This window comes from Labrus mixtus, chromosome 11 (assembly GCF_963584025.1).
Source record: "Labrus mixtus chromosome 11, fLabMix1.1, whole genome shotgun sequence".
NCBI lineage: Eukaryota > Metazoa > Chordata > Actinopteri > Labriformes > Labridae > Labrus > Labrus mixtus.
In genome coordinates, this window is record NC_083622.1 from 15,437,214 (window position 1) to 15,455,076 (window position 17,863).

The 17,863-nt window shown below is 35.7% G+C and overlaps 1 protein-coding gene and 1 long non-coding RNA gene across 15 annotated transcripts in view; one reads left to right on the top strand and one right to left on the bottom strand.

The window, feature by feature from the left end:
- The window catches only part of LOC132983803 (hemicentin-1-like), a 59,295-nt gene that overhangs the window by 20,928 nt on the left and 20,504 nt on the right, over positions 1-17,863 (top strand). For 10 of the 14 annotated variants that reach the window (XM_061050286.1, XM_061050287.1, XM_061050284.1 and 7 more), the window contains 4 exons: positions 5,371-5,640; positions 5,783-6,034; positions 15,783-16,052; positions 16,195-16,446. In XM_061050286.1, the coding sequence (XP_060906269.1) occupies positions 5,371-5,640; positions 5,783-6,034; positions 15,783-16,052; positions 16,195-16,446 (1,044 nt within the window). Of the gene's footprint in view, positions 1-5,370; positions 5,641-5,782; positions 6,035-15,782; positions 16,053-16,194; positions 16,447-17,026; positions 17,139-17,797; positions 17,830-17,863 lie in introns of all 14 variants that reach the window. The other 4 variants (XM_061050290.1, XM_061050297.1, XM_061050298.1 and 1 more) reach the window with 3 other exon arrangements.
- Positions 7,991-8,599, bottom strand: LOC132983811 (uncharacterized). The gene is made up of 2 exons (XR_009674876.1): positions 8,215-8,599; positions 7,991-8,179 (listed from the first exon to the last, which is right to left on the bottom strand). It is a non-coding gene; the product is annotated as an uncharacterized LOC132983811 (long non-coding RNA).

Consider the following 17,863-nt stretch of genomic DNA (forward strand, 5'->3'; position numbering starts at 1 on the left):
TCACGTGACTGTCCAGTTTTCCCCTGGCGAAAAAAAAAAACATGGCAGACATCCCTTCTATTTTTGGTGGAAAATGCAACATTTTAAGATAGTTTGAGGCTTAAGTGTCCATATAACCATATATAGCAGCTCCCCCTGTTGTTTTGGTGAGCTGACTACCCTCACATGGTACTTTGTTCCAAGACCTCTCTAAAACAGTTATTCCCATGTCTGTAGCCCCTTTTGTTGCTGAGGTATAAGCCTTCAAACATGCCCTTGGGTCAAGGTTCAAAGGGCATTATTTCAAAACAGGGTTCATGTTGAAACCTCATCTTCACACATGTTACTCTCCAGGATGAGACCTTTCCAACGATGTATGTCGTTCAGCTCTAAACCAAAAACTTAAATATTCTAATTTCATAGGCAGTCATACTTTCATAGAGCTCTTTCAAAGCCCAATACATAAAATGTTTTTTTTTTGTGTTTTTTATTTTTTATTTTGTTTGTTTGTTTTGGTTTAAGTATATCATAGAATCTGGGGAACTATATGCTTGGAGGACAGCCTTAAGTGCTTGGTTTAGAATAATGACTAAAAGTAAAAATCTCTTATGCTCTTGTCCATATTAATTCATCCGAGTATTTTTTTATCCTTCTTTCCTTATAGAAGAGTTAATCTAATTTGTCATCAGTCATTGTTTTAATATTCACTTTAATGTCTTTCATAGAGAAACAGGGTTGAACAGGTCAAAAGGCTTCATGTCTCTGCTAGGCCTCAAATGGTCAAATTAGCTCTTTTAAGCAACTTTAAAATGAGTTTTTAACATCAGTCTTGTTCACAAAGCATTCAGCATATAGTGGAGAATGACCCTCTGTCTTTTGGAACATTTTCATGCTTTTTAACACCCTTTTTTGATGTTTTGATAAAAGTGTTTCAATTGTGAAAGGTTTGGCAAATTGAGAGTGGGGCCTTAAGTGACTTGTGGGCTCACAAAATCTCTTAGAAGAGACCTATGAAGTTTTTTGTTTTGGTGACAGTTCCCAATCTCACGAACAACTGGTGAAAATTTGGGGGTTCTAGGTCAAACATAAGTGTATCAAAAAGGGATTTAAAATGTGAGTCTACGGAGAGGAGGGGGGGGGGGGGGGGGGGGGTGGCGTTGAGTCGATAGTGAACGCGTCCTCGGCCTTTAAACCGACAGTGGGTCGATTGTGGCACGATTGCGCATGTCAGCAGCACACTGGCAGACCATAATGCAGCATAATGGGCTTTTTGAATGTGTTTTTGCTTAGATTCCTGGAATGGGATCTTTGGTTAACACAGATTTAAGATGTGTTTTTGCAACCAACCTTAAAAAACATCAGTAAATACCCCCTGAAAGATCTAATAAAGAGGTCGCTCACAAGTGACGATTATCAATACGTCATTATTTGAAGTCAGTGTCATGCGCCCGTTTGTAGTTCTTATCGCCGGCCATTTACTTTATTGATTACATTTTCTGTTATTAATCTAATCTGTCAGGATTATTTTGTTAAATAAAATTATAAAATCATATAAATCACACAAACTGTACAGTATTGTCTTTATGTATCAAGGATTGTTACATGTTATAGTTTATAATGTTGCTAATATGCATCGATCTGTTCCAATCTTTTTATTAAATTTGGTTTAATGAAAGACATCCATAAAAATGTAACAGAAATCATTATTTATTGCATAGGAGTTTAGTTTGATGTCTAGGGTCTGATGTAATCCGTTTTAAGAGCGACCTCTGGTGGACAGAGTTGTCACATCCACTCAATGTCCTGCAGGATGGATTATTGTAGGTGTGCCTACAGCCTCAACTCAAAGCTGTAGATCTCTACGATCTCCATCCACTACCTCTGCCATGCGTTCCTGAGCAAGACCTGTTTCTTGAATCTGTTTGAGTTAACTATTAATTTAATCAAGATGGTAATTGTTTGTTCATAGTTTTGTTCATAGTTTATATTATTAATTTGGAAAACATGAAAACCATGGCTTTGGATGGGAAATAAATCCTTGAAACTGCAACCCCTGTCATCTCTTTGATTTTTGAGTCTTAGGCACAATCTTAAGAACTTGAGAAATTTGAATACCCACTATCATCACTCCTCCACTCACTTCTCCCTCCACCCTCCACTCGGCTGACACCAGACATGTTTGCCTCATATTTTGGCACTAACAATTACCTCACTCACCTCATTCAACCCTCTGACCGAGGACAAAGTGTCTCAGCCTGTATTAGACTCTCGGCCCACCACCTGTCCTCCAGACCCAATGCCATCAAGCCCCCTTAGGACCATTTCCTCTACACTTAATGCTGCAGTTATGCATATCATCACCTTCTAATTGTCAACGGGTGTTTTCCCCACTGCTCTGCTGTTTCAAAGTTCAAATTAGGTAAATGATTAATTCACTCCTGATGCAGACATATTAACACAAAACACATTAGACATTACTTCCTTATACAACCATCATAATCAAAATCCACATTCTGATACTCACTCATCCTTTAGGGCTCGGTCAGAAGTGTGAAACATCACTCTTTTCTCTGTTATACTTGACGGGACATTGGATAAAATGGAAAAAGCTGTGATCAGCATCCTCCTGGGAGTCTTTTCAGGTAAGCTATCACCATGATACAGCACATACATGAAGATTTTCCATCAAGGACACAAAGAAATATTTTGTCACATAAACTGGTATTTATCATTTGTTTTAGGAAATGGAAATGATCAATATCTTCTTTCAATAACATCATGTAGATCCCATGGCTGGAAAAATATCTGCTTGCTTCAAAGAAGTTGGCAAACAGTTCAAACTCAGTCCAGCCTGGCTAAAAAACAAGACTTAAGAACATTTAACTAATCTGATTTAATTGTACTTTTATTGGCGACACTAATATTCAGTATATCAAATGCACGGCCAGAGAGCAATTTACTTTCAAGGAAATAATTATCTTCTGTTAATGTAGATATTATGAATAGAAACTTTAACCTAATGTATAAAAACATGTACTGTATATCGCAGGCTATCTGAAAGTGTTTGACCAACTGTTCTTTTTGTATTTTCCTTAATGGACATGTCAATGTTTGGGTTTTGAAAGAGAAAGCATCAAATAATAAAAGCACTGCATTACATTACAACAAAAGACCTGAAACCAGCCTTGTGTTAATCATTGATTCAAGTTTGACTTTAACCTCTACAAAAAGCAGAAATTATTTCCTTCATTAAGAACAGACGGCCTTTTTTACTTTGAATCTCTATCAGATGCTGTGGAATAATTGCTATTATCACAATCCCCTTCAAGTCATTTTCTGAAATGTTTCTGTGTCTTCCAGGTTTAACTAGTGGAGTTGGTTTGTTGCCAGATGGTCCTCTGAATGGAGCTGTTGGAGAGACAGTGATGTTTACCACGGTGAATCTACCAGAGAGTCCATTTGTAAACACTATCTGGAAGTTTGGGGACAAAAATATAATCGTTTCAAATATTCAAAACACCACTTCTCCTGGATATGAGGGAAGAATCACCTTCTTCCCCTCCACTGGATCTCTGGAGCTCAGGAGTCTGTCTCTCAATGACAGTGGAGAATACACAGTCAGGATTACAACTGTAACCAAGGAGTTTGAAGGCAGAACCACACTGAGAGTTTATGGTAAGACAATGTTTCACTTGTTATTTATCTTAGAGTGCTGAATGGAGATTATGCACAGCAATTAATGCAAAAAAATAAATGAGTGTGTTTAGGTGTTCAGTGGAGTCATATAAAATGTGTGACAGATAGTCTATTGAATATAAAGCATCCCATCTGAAACAAGCGAGTATGTTTCTACAGAAGTGTTTTAATTCACAAGATAATTCAATTTCTTGTTTTCCTGAATTAACAAGATAATTGTCTCAGAATTACGAAAACACAGATCAAAATCAACTTTGTCATGAAAAGCTATCTTGTAATTTGGAGATATAATCTCATGAATTCAGGGAAACAGAGCAGATTTGTATCTTCTTATGTAAATGCAATACACTTCTTTAAGTACAATTTAGTATGTTTCAATGTGATTAATATATATATATTTTTTATATAATATATGACAAAAATAGTAAATACATATATATTTAAAGTCCATTGTGGTGCAGGGCTCGATGTCACATCAGCACATTTATTACTACCATCAAGTTTGTGGAAGATTTAATTTAAAAACTGAGATGTATCGTTTTTGTTTCATAACTTGGTTCACTATTATTTTAAAACTAGCAACGTCAATCATATCTGATCAACCACACCTACAAAGTCCTCCTATGATCTATATATCTTAGGCCTTGTGTCTTAAAGCCTTTCAGTCTCGCTGTTGCACTTTGGATAATAAATGATCAATGTTGTGTTTATGTTTTCAGTTCCTGTTAAGAAAATATAATTTACACATTTACTTAACTCTTACAAATGAATAAATGTCACACATGAATACATAGAGATGAATGAACAATAAGAGAAGAGAAGTAGGTAATACAAAATCAAAACAGAATAGGTCAGATAATTACAAATAAAACAAAAACAGGAGTTATATACAAGAAGAATATAAATAGTGAAATGAACTATACAGGACAATTTTGAAAGTATGTGAAGTGAGTGGCAAAAGTTAAATTGACAAGTGATGATTAAAAGTGACCTCTGTGATTAAAAGCTAAAAGTTCTGTAAGAGTAAGAGCAGTATAGTATAACACAATCAGAGATTGGGTAAAAGCCTGGGGAACAGGAAGTAAAACAACTTTAAATAAACAGTTCCTTTTTTCTTTAACTTGTTTGTTTGTTAGGCTAACAATTAACAAACAGTTTACCAGTGCTGATAGTGAATAGGGAGGAGGCTCCAACACTGGTTAATCATTGCACCAAGAACCAGTCATCAGATATGATAAGGTGTAATCATTAAATATACAGAGTGAGTCTGACAGCTGAGCTCATCCCTTCTGGTTTGTGCTCAGTGTATCCATCACACATTTTTAGTATTTACATTCATACTAATACTCATTCATCAGTAAAATCATTTAGAAATGAATGGTGTGTAGTTATAGCATTAACTAACTAGTAATTTGATTTTAGTTTGCCAACATTGATAAAAATGTTGTGTTTTTACGTTTTGTTTCCAATGCCCCCCAAGCTGGCAGAGAAGTTACTACGGGTTAAAAGATTTCATTAAGACTTGAGGTGAAACCTTTTAAACAATGGCATTCAATTAGATGGAAAACACATTTCATGGAAAGGCTCAAAGTCCTTGTTGTTGTTGAATATTTACATTTATTGTTAATCTATAGCTAAATTTGTGGTTTTCTTCTTCATATATTTAAAAAGTTTCTGTGATCTTTTGTCCAACAGAGAGAATATCAAATCCTTCTATCACATCGTCATCAAAGGAGGCAATAGAGGGGAACTCTGTCAACTTAACCTGTGACGCTGCTGGCTCCGTGTTTACCAGAAAGTGGATGAAGGATGGATCTGATCTGAATCAAGCTGACATTATACTTTACGATAACAACAGAGTTCTGTCTTTTCAACGTCTAAAAAAAACAGACAGTGGAGAATATTCCTGTAATATCAGCAACCCCATCAACTCCACGGAAGCTAAACACGTCTTGGTTGTGAACTGTAGGTGACAAACTACTGTACTCATTAACTGTTCAAAATAATGAGCGTCATAATACAAATCTGCCATTAAAACACAACTTATTTTTACCTGTTACACATTGATTAAGATTTTTTACGTCAATAAACTATTACTGTTTTTCAGATGGACCAGAAAACACTCAAATCGAAGGCCAGCATCTCATATCTTTGGGAGACAACTTCACAGTAACCTGTGATGCCAAGTCTGAACCACCTGCAAACTTCACCTGGTTACTGAATGGGACAGAGATACTCAATTCTCCTGAGTACACTAAAAAGAACGCTGAAGCGTCAGACAGTGGAAACTACACCTGTCAAGCACAGAATATCATAACTGGAAGATCATCTTCTTCAGCGCATGGAGTGACTGTAACAGGTAACAAGACGATGTTTATTGTAGATTCTGTTGGTGTGACATGTCTTTGAGATCAATTTGACCAATTAAATGTGTCTGATCTATTTTCAGTTCATGAGGCTTTAAAGATTGATTGTTTGTGGGCTTTTGGTATTTATTATAGGACAATGGATAGAGTAGGAAATGAGTGAGGAAGACATGAGGAAAAGCAGCCACAGGTCAGATTTAAACACAAGCTGCCTGTTTGGAGGACTATAGACTCTGTATATGGAGCTCATGCACTAGGCTATCAGCGCCCCAATATATTACTGAAGGATTCTCTGAAAATAGTCAAATTTAGAAATGTACTTCTACAGATTAAAACTGTGAGACTTAAAGTTCTTAAAATTTCAGTGGAAGTCAATGAATGCTTTGTATCTGCTGTTAGTATGGCACAGTTCCTGTTTACAGAATATGTTCTTGTCCTCCTCTTTTCTTAGTATTCTCTGTAGTACCATCAAGCTGTAGTGGTGGTTGTATTGCTGGAATAGTAATTGCATGTTTGGTGATCCCTGGAGCTGCTGCTGCAGGATACTTTATCTACAAAAAGAAGTAAGTTAAAAGGTCTTTGAAATGTAACCGGGAAAGCTTGTTTTTTCATCCCAGTGTGTTTGAATGTAATAGTTCATTATTACTAGTTGTTAGAAAACTGTTGAAGTTTATACCAGCCAGCCTACCAGAGAGTTAGGAAGACTTATCCGCTTATGAAGCAGGCACAAAGGGCAGAAGTTTAAAAACGCAGTGACGGGTTTGTGTCGTTAAAGGGCCTTGCTCGAACGCTAAATTGAAAGCGACTGGAGGAGAGTTAAATTATATTACAAGTGTGCAGCTCAGAAGATGTAAAACTGGAGGTAGTGGAAAGACAAAGATTGCTGCAAAACAGAAGGGAGAGTCGGGATCTGAGAAGACACGAGTGAGTTCAGAGGAAAAAGCAGACAGAAAATGTTAAACTAGATTCAGGTTGACACAATGACAGGACACATTTTATATAAAGAAATCAGTGTAATAACTTTATAACATAACAAGTCAGACATTTTTGTTTCTTAATGAATTATTGTTCAGAGATGGTGTAATTTGAACTGACTAGTCTTGATTATTGATTAAACATCATTTGCTCAGTAACAGTACTTTCAAATAGACAACTATTAATTAAGATGATCACAAGCATCTATCTGGAAATATTTAATATTTGTTCTTATTCTACATTTTAGAGCCAACAACAAACCTCAGCAAAAAGGGACAGGTAAGAATTCCTCTGATTGAAATGCACCCTTTACTTATCATGTAAATATCTACCTACTCATATTAATCTATTAGGTTTGGCTCTTTGTTTCCCAGATAAACTACAACAACCAAAACAAGAAGATGTTAATGAGAACACATCAACAGTATATGAAAACACATCAATGGTATATGAGAATATATCAACGGTATATGACAACACATGTACGGTATATGACAACACATCAATGGTATATGAGAACACATCAACGGTATATGAGGACACATTAAGGGTATACGAGTGTATATAAACTCAGCTGTCTTTTGAAGGTAAATTGAACTTGTGCCATGAGGATACATGTATCATGAAGATGGAGCACCAGAAGGAATTTGTCCTCAGAGACTTCATTATCATGAAGTCAAAGCACTTTGTAAACATCTGTTTTAAAAGTGATATTAGTATATAAAAACAGATGTTTGTATATACAGTGTATATATTGTTCTTTTAGGTAATTCTTTTATTTAATACGTTTTTAACTTTCTGAGGCCATAACCACTCAGCTTAGGATGCTGTTAATAAGAGCTGATCAGTTAGTGGTTGTAGGCAGTGTTGAAGAGGTGAGTTTTCAGGGATAAATTAAACTTAGCATGGGCTTCCACACTGTAGCAATCCTTTATGAGACAATACGTTCTTAGTTTTGGTTTGCACCATATATCTACAGACCATTTCTCTTTGTACATAACAAACATATTATTCTTTATCTCCTGAATGTCACAAATTAACTTATTCAGAAAAATAAAGGACATATTATTCATATGGAATGCAGATTTTATCTCCTTTGCCCATGGGTGACAATGACAGGTATCCCAAATAAAAATATATTTTTTGAGTCTCTGATCCGACACCTTTACAAGTCTGTTCCAAAGCCGAAGCATTTCACATTTATGTCTGATGTTTGGAGGCTCCCATCCCATATCTCCACTCACAGCGAGGACTGGCGTTGATTTATGGACTCCCAAGAAGGACCTCAGAGCTCTCTGATGTACAGAATTGCAAATTAGATGTTCCAGGAACCCCCAGACACCAGAAGCATAATCAGACACTGGACACACACATGAATGATAGAGTTTTGTATAAGTCTGAAATCCCAGATTACCACAGTGTTTAACTTTGTTCAGTACAGATCCCAGAGCTCGACCAGCTGACTGAGTCAAAACACTCATAGCTTCATGTGTTCATCCAATGTCAAGCCAAGATATTTATATTGATCAGCATATGATAGCACTGTTGTGCCTAAATTAAAAATAAATGGACTTCTTACTAATGATTTTTTGCCTGAAATGTACTACTTGTGTTTTGCCTTCATTTGCCACTAGTCTCCATTTCAAGCACCACTCTGCAACAATATTCATCATAATCTGTAAATCATCTTCATCTTCAGCCAGTAGAACTACATCATCCGCATATAATAATATTCCAACCACTTTAACTCCCACATCAGAGGTTTTAATTTGTAGAGCTAAATCGTTGATGTAAATAGAGAACAATGTCGGAGACAAAACATCTCCTTGCTTCACTCCAAATTGTTGAGGAAACCATCCAGTTGTGTATTCATTAACCTGGACGCAGGCAACAGGTGCTTGATAAAGAGACTTCACAGCGGAATAAAATTTCCCATTCACACCAGCACTTAACCTATATTGTAGAAGCTCCCTATTTATCCAGTCAAACGCCTTCTTGTAATCAGTGAAACAAGCAAATGTTGATCTCTTTTCCTTCATTCTAGCACGTATTATTGAGGTGACTACATATACATGATCAATACATGCTCTAGCTTTTCTGAATCCATTTTGCTCATCCACCAGAACACCCGTTCTCTCAACGTGGTCAACTAGTCTGCAGCTTAAAATAGAAGAATACAATTTGATACAACTAATAAGACTTATACCCTTGTAATTGAGTGGTATCCTAGGATAATTTTTTGAAAATTTGTGGATTGGTTTAATCAACCCAGTCTCATATCAAAATGTGTAATACCTACGTTGGTCCACAGCGCAAAACGTAGTAGTTTCATAATAAGGTCTCTAAAAGTGTCTACGTTTTATTTTGTCTATTCTTTTGTATAGGCATACCTCAGGTCACGTGACTGCCCAGTTTTCCCCTGGCGAAAAAGAAAACATGGCCGACATCCCTTCCTTCTATTTTCGGTGGAAAATGCAATATTTTAAGATAGTTTGAGGCTTAAGTGTCGTTTTGATAACCTTTCTGGCGACAAATGTACATTGTATCTTCATAATCTTCGTTCGGTTTATGTTTATGATCTTTAGTTTGTTCGTTTCTACGAAGATTCTTTCAGGTCTCGATAGAGAAACGTTTTCTACTGTTGCTATGGTGGTTGCTATGGACGCTATCAACAACGAACCGGAAGGAAGTGGACGTTCGGTTCGCGGCTCTTAAAACGGATTACATCAGACCCTAGACATCAAACTAAACTCCTATGCAATAAATAATGATTTCTGTTACATTTTTATGGATGTATTTCATTACAACCAAATTTAATAAAAAGATTGGAACAGATCGATGCATATTAGCAACATTATAAACTATAAAATGTAACAATCCTTGATACATAAAGACAATACTGTACAGTTTGTGTGATTTATATGATTTTATTTAACAAAATAATCCTGACAGATTAATAATATATTTTAAAAGAGGTTTGATTTGACCACTTTTTTACAATATATATAGTCTAGATTATTTGACCAAACCCATTCGGCTTTAGTAAATATTAGATAGAGTGGGTAGATATACATTTTTTACAACCCTATTTATGTTCCCTCTGTGCACAACGCCAGACATAACTACCAAAATTCACGTTTCTAGAATAACAGTCAAAATATCCGAAATTAACTGATACATGTACTTTATTTTAACATAGATCATATATGTACTATGCAATAAATACTTGGGCCACACGAGATCCGTGACATATTCAGTGAATATATCTTTTGTAAGCCTTTTATAATCCTAGTTACAACCTTTTTTTGGAAACGGAAAAGACTACAATTATGGCGCCATTCAGTATCAAGCTGTATAACTTGACTCTGAGGAATTGTAGTCTTTTAGACAAATCTCAGTGTTTCCCTTACCTAAGAAGTAATATATATTTAATTGAGGGTACACAGGGGAGTTTAATTGGATGGTTAACACATTTATGTTATCAGATATTTAAAAAATAATTGATACATTTGTTAAAATGTATTTTAACCATATATAGCAGCTCCCCCTGTTGTTTTGGTGAGCTGACTACCCTCACATGATACTTTGTTCCAAGACCTCTCTAAAACAGTTTTCCCATGTCTGTAGCTCCTTTTGTTGCTGAGGTATAAGCCTTCAAACATGTCTTTGGGTCAAGGTTCAAAGGGCATTATTTCAAAACAGGGGTCATGTTGAAACCTCATCTTCACATATATTACTCTCCAGGATGAGACCTTTCCAACGATGTATGTCGTTCAGCTCTAAACCAAAAACTTAAATATTCTCATTTCATAGGCAGTCATACTTTCATAGAGCTCTTTCAAAGCCCAATACATAACATGTTTGTTTTTGTGTTTTTTATTTTTTATTTTGTTTGTTTGTTTTGGTTTAAGTATATCATAAAATCTGAGGAACTATATGCTTGGAGGACAGCCTTAAGTGCTTGGTTTAGAATAATGACTAAAAGTAAAAATCTCTTATGCTCTTGTCCATATTAATTCATCCTAGTATTTTTTTTATCCTTCTTATAGAAGATTTAATCTAATTTGTCATCATTCATTGTTTTAATATTCAGTTTAATGTCTTTCATAGAGCAACAGGGTTGAACAGGTCAAAAGGCTTCATGTCTCTGCTAGGCCTCAAATGGTCAAATTAGCTCTTTTAAGCACCTTTAAAAGGAGTTTTTAACATCAGTCTTGTTCACAAAGCATTCAGCATATAGTGGGGAATGACCCTCTGTCTTTTGGAACATTTTCACACTTTTTAACACAAAAATAGAAACACAAGTGTTTCAATTGTGAAAGGTTTGGCAAATTGAGAGTGGGGCCTTAAGTGACTTGTGGGCTCACAAAATCTCTTAGAAGAGACCTATGAAGTTTTTTGTTTTGGTGACAGTTCCCAATCTCACGAACAACTGGTGAAAATTTGGGGGTTCTAGGTCAAACATAAGTGTATCAAAAAGGGATTTAAAATTTGAGTCTACGGAGAGGAGGGAGAGGAGGGAGAGGAGGGGGGCGGTGGCGTTGAATTGGCCTTTAAACCGACAGTGGGCGTGACTGCACGATTGCGCATGTCAGCAGCACACTGGCAGACCATAATGCAGCATAATGGGCTTTTTGAATGTGTTTTTGCTTAGATTCCTGGAATGGGATCTTTGGTTAACACAGATTTAAGATGTGTTTTTGCAACCAACCTTAAAAAATATCAGTAAATACCCCCTGAAAGATCTAATAAAGAGGTCGCTCACAAGTGACGATTATCAATACGTCATTATTTGATGTCAGTGTCATGCGCCCGTTTGTAGTTCTTATCGCCGGCCATTTACTTTATTGATTACATTTTCTGGTATTAATCTAATCCGTCAGGATTATTTTGTTAAATAAAATTATAAAATCATATAAATTACACAAACTGTACAGTATTGTCTTTATGTATCAAGGATTGTTACATTTTATAGTTTATAATGTTGCTAATATGCATCGATCTGTTCCAATCGTTTTATTAAATTTGGTTGTAATGAAAGACATCCATAAAAATGTAACAGAAATCATTATGTATTGCATAGGAGTTTAGTTTGATGTCTAGGGTCTGATGTAATCCGTTTTAAGAGCGACCTCTGGTGGACAGAGTTGTCACATCCACTCAATGTCCTGCAGGATGGATTATTGCAGGTGTGCCTACAGCCTCAACTCAAAGCTGTAGATCTCTACGATCTCCATCCACTACCTCTGCCATGCGTTCCTGAGCAATACCTGTTTCTTGAATCTGTTTGAGTTAACTATTAATTTAATCAAGATGGTAATTGTTTGTTCATAGTTTCGTGATTAGTTTATATTATTAATTTGGAAAACATGAAAACCATGGCTTTGGATGGGAAATAAATCCTTGAAACTGCAACCCCTGTCATCTCTTTGATTTTTGAGTCTCAGGCACAATCTTAAGAACTTGAGAAATTTGAATACCCACTATCATCACTCCTCCACTCACCTCCTCCTCCACCCTCCACTCGGCTGACACCAGACATGTTTGCCTCATATTTTGGCACTAACAATTACCTCACTCACCTCATTCAACCCTCTGACCGAGGACAAAGTGTCTCAGCCTGTATTAGACTCTCGGCCCACCACCTGTCCTCCAGACCCAATGCCATCAAGCCCCCTTAGGACCATTTCCTCTACACTTAATGCTGCAGTTATGCATATCATCACCTTCTCTTTGTCAATGGGTGTTTTCTCCACTGCTTTGCTGTTTCAAAGTTCAAATTAGGTAAATGATTAATTCACTCCTGATGCAGACATATTAACACAAAACACATTAGACATTACTTCCTTATACAACCATCATAATCAAAATCCACATTCTGATACTCACTCATCCTTTAGGGCTCGGTCAGAAGTGTGAAACATCACTCTTTTCTCTGTTATACTTGACGGGACGTTGGATAAAATGGAAAAAGCTGTGATCAGCATCCTCCTGGGAGTCTTTTCAGGTAAGCTATCACCATGATACAGCACATACATGAAGATTTTCCATCAGCTTACTCAAGGACACAAAGAAAGATTTTGTCACATAAACTGATATTTATCATTTGTTTTAGGAAATGGAAATGATCAATATCTTCTCTCAATAACATCATGTAGATCCCATGGCTGGAAAAATATCTGCTTGCTTCAAAGTAGTTAGCAAACAATTCAAACTCAGTCCAGCCTGGCTAACAAACAAGACTTAAGAACATTTAACTAATCTGATTTAATTGTACTTTTATTGGCTACACTAATATTCAGTATATCAAATGTATGACCAGAGAACAATTTACTTTCAAGGAAATAATTATCTTCTGTCAATGTAGATATTATGAATAGAAACTTTAACCTAATGTAAAAAACATGTACTGTATATCGCAGGCTATCTGAAAGTGTTTGAGCAACTGTTCTTTTTGTATTTTCCTTAATGGACATGTCAATGTTTGGGTTTTGAAAGAGAAAGCATCAAATAATAAAAGCACTGCATTACATTACAACAAAAGACCTGAAACCAGCCTTGTGTTAATCATTGATTCAAGTTTGACTTTAACCTCTACAAAAAGCAGAAATGATTTCCTTCATTAAGAACAGACGGCCTTTTTTACTTTGAATCTCTATCAGATGCTGTGGAATAATTGTTATTATCACAATCCCCTTCAAGTCATTTTCTGAAATGTTTCTGTGTCTTCCAGGTTTAACTAGTGGAGTTGGTTTGTTGCCAGATGGTCCTCTGAATGGAGCTGTTGGAGAGACAGTGATGTTTACCACGGTGAATCTACCAGAGAGTCCATTTGTAAACACTATCTGGAAGTTTGGGGACAAAAATATAATCGTTTCAAATATTAAAAACTACACTTCTCCTGGATATGAGGGAAGAATCACCTTCTTCCCCTCCACTGGATCTCTGGAGCTCAGGAGTCTGTCTCTCAATGACAGTGGAGAATACACAGTCAGGATTACAACTGTAACCAAGGAGTTTGAAGGCAGAACCACACTGAGAGTTTATGGTAAGACAATGTTTCACTTGTTATTTATCTTAGAGTGCTGAATGGAGATTATGCACAGCAATTAATGCAAAAAAATAAATGAGTGTGTTTAGGTGTTCAGTGGAGTCATATAAAATGTGTGACAGATAGTCTATTGAATATAAAGCATCCCATCTGAAACAAGCGAGTATGTTTCTACAGAAGTGTTTTAATTCACAAGATAATTCAATTTCTTGTTTTCCTGAATTTACAAGATAATTGTCTCAGAATTACGAAAACACAGATCAAATTCAACTTTGTCATGAAAAGCTATCTTGTAATTTGGAGATATAATCTCATGAATTCAGGGAAACAGAGCAGATTTGTATCTTCTTATGTAAATGCAATACACTTCTTTAAGTACGATTTAGTATGTTTCAATGTGATTAATATATATATTTTTTTTATATAATATATGACAAAAATAGTAAATACATATATATTTAAAGTCCATTGTGGTGCAGGGCTCGATGTCACATCAGCACATTTATTACTACCATCAAGTTTGTGGAAGATTTAATTTAAAAACTGAGATGTATCGTTTTTGTTTCATAACTTGGTTCACTATTATTTTAAAACTAGCAACGTCAATCATATCTGATCAACCACACCTACAAAGTCCTCCTATGATCTATATATCTTAGGCCTTGTGTCTTAAAGCCTTTCAGTCTCGCTGTTGCACTTTGGATAATAAATGATCAATGTTGTGTTTATGTTTTCAGTTCCTGTTAAGAAAATATAATTTACACATTTACTTAACTCTTACAAATGAATAAATGTCACACATGAATACATAAAGATGAATGAACAATAAGAGAAGAGAAGTAGGTAATACAAAATCAAAACAGAATAGGTCAGATAATTACAAATAAAACAAAAACAGGAGTTATATACAAGAAGAATATAAATAGTGAAATGAACTATACAGGACAATTTTGAAAGTATGTGAAGTGAGTGGCAAAAGTTAAATTGACAAGTGATGATTAAAAGTGACCTCTGTGATTAAAAGCTAAAAGTTCTGTAAAGAGTAAGAGCAGTATAGTATAACACAATCAGAGATTGGGTAAAAGCCTGGGGAACAGGAAGTAAAACAACTTTAAATAAACAGTTCCTTTTTTCTTTAACTTGTTTGTTTGTTAGGCTAACAATTAACAAACAGTTTACCAGTGCTGATAGTGAATAGGGAGGAGGCTCCAACACTGGTTAATCATTGCACCAAGAACCAATCATCAGATATGATAAGGTGTAATCATTAAATATGCAGAGTGAGTCTGACAGCTGAGCTCATCCCTTCTGGTTTGTGCTCAGTGTATCCATCACACATTTTTAGTATTTACATTCATACTAATGCTCATTACATCAGTAAAATCATTTAGAAATGAATAGTGAGTGGTTATAGCATTAACTAACTAGTAATTTGATTTTAGTTTGCCAACATTGATAAAAATGTTGTGTTTTTACGTTTTGTTTCCAATGCCCCCCAAGCTGGCAGAGATGTTACTACGGGTTAAAAGATTTCATTAAGACTTGAGGTGAAACCTTTTAAACAATGGCATTCAATTAGATGGAAAACACATTTCATGGAAAGGCTCAAAGTCCTTGTTGTTGTTGAATATTTACATTTATTGTTAATCTATAGCTAAATTTGTGGTTTTCTTCTTCATATATTTAAAAAGTTTCTGTGATCTTTTGTCCAACAGAGAGAATATCAAATCCTTCTATCACATCATCATCAAAGGAGGCAATAGAGGGGAACTCTGTCAACTTAACCTGTGACGCTGCTGGCTCCGTGTTTACCAGAAAGTGGATGAAGGATGGATCTGATCTGAATCAAGCTGACATTATACTTTACGATAACAACAGAGTTCTGTCTTTTCAACGTCTAAAAAAAACAGACAGAGGAGAATATTCCTGTAATATCAGCAACCCCATCAACTCCATGGAAGATAAACACGTCTTGGTTGTGAACTGTAGGTGACAAACTACTGTACTCATTAACTGTTCAAAATAATGAGCGTCATAATACAAATCTGCCATTAAAACACAACTTATTTTTACCTGTTACACATTGATTAAGATTTTTTACGTCAATAAACTATTACTGTTTTTCAGATGGACCAGAAAACACTCAAATCGAAGGCCAGCATCTCATATCTTTGGGAGACAACTTCACAGTAACCTGTGATGCCAAGTCTGAACCACCTGCAAACTTCACCTGGTTACTGAATGGGACAGAGATACTCAATTCTCCTGAGTACACTAAAAAGAACGCTGAAGCGTCAGACAGTGGAAACTACACCTGTCAAGCAAAGAATATCATAACTGGAAGATCATCTTCTTCAGCGCATGGAGTGACTGTAACAGGTAACAAGACGATGTTTATTGTAGATTCTGTTGGTGGGACATGTCTTTGAGATCAATTTGACCAATTAAATGTGTCTGATCTATTTTCAGTTCATGAGGCTTTAAAGATTGATTGTTTGTGGGCTTTTGGTATTTATTATAGGACAATGGATAGAGTAGGAAATGAGTGAGGAAGACATGAGGAAAAGCAGCCACAGGTCAGATTTAAACACAAGCCACCTGTTTGGAGGACTATAGACTCTGTATATGGAGCTCATGCACTAGGCTATCAGCGCCCCAATATATTACTGAAGGATTCTCTGAAAATAGTCAAATTTAGAAATGCACTTCTACAGATTAAAATTGTGAGATTTAAAGTTCTTTAAATAATATTAAAATTAATGATAAGAGGTCGAGAGATTTTGTGGTTTTTATTCCAAGCATTCATTTACCTTGTTAAAACTGAATCTGGTTCATTACCCATAGTGCATAAATAATCTGTCAGTAGAAATCAGGGGAAGTCAATGAATGCTTTGTATCTGCTGTTAGTATAGCACAGTTCCTGTTTACAGAATATGTTCTTGTCCTCCTCTTTTCTTAGTATTCTCTGCAGTAACATCAAGCTGTAGTGGTGGTTGTATCGCTGGAATAGTAATTGCATGTTTGGTGATCCCTGGAGCTGCTGCTGCAGGATACTTTATCTACAAAAAGAAGTAAGTTAAAAGGTCTTTGAAATGTAACCGGGAAAGCTTGTTTTTTCATCCCAGTATGTTTGAATGTAATAGTTCATTATTACTAGTTGTTAGAAAACTATTGAAGTTTATACCAGCCAGCCTACCAGAGAGTTAGGAAGACTTATCCGCTTATGAAGCAGGCACAAAGGGCAGAAGTTTAAAAACACAGTGACGGGTTTGTGTCGTTAAAGGGCCTTGCTCGAACGCTAAATTGAAAGCGACTGGAGGAGAGTTAAATTATATCACAAGTGTGCAGCTCAGAAGATGTAAAAATGGAGGTAGTGGAAAGACAAAGATTGCTGCAAAACAGAAGGGAGAGTCGGGATCTGAGAAGACACGAGTGAGTTCAGAGGAAAAAGCAGACAGAAAATGTTAAACTAGATTCAGGTTGACACAATGACAGGACACATTTTATATAAAGAAATCAGTGTAATAACTTCATATCATAACAAGTCAGACATTTTTGTTTCTTAATGAATTGTTGTTCAGAGATGTTGTAATTTGAACTGACTAGCCTTGATTATTGATTAAACATCATTTGCTCAGTAACAGTACTTTCAAATAGACAAATATTAATTAAGATGATCACAAGCATCTATCTGGAAATATTTAATATTTGTTCTTATTCTACATTTTAGAGCCAACAACAAACCTCAGCAAAAAGGGACAGGTAAGAATTCCTCTGATTGAAATGCACCCTTTAC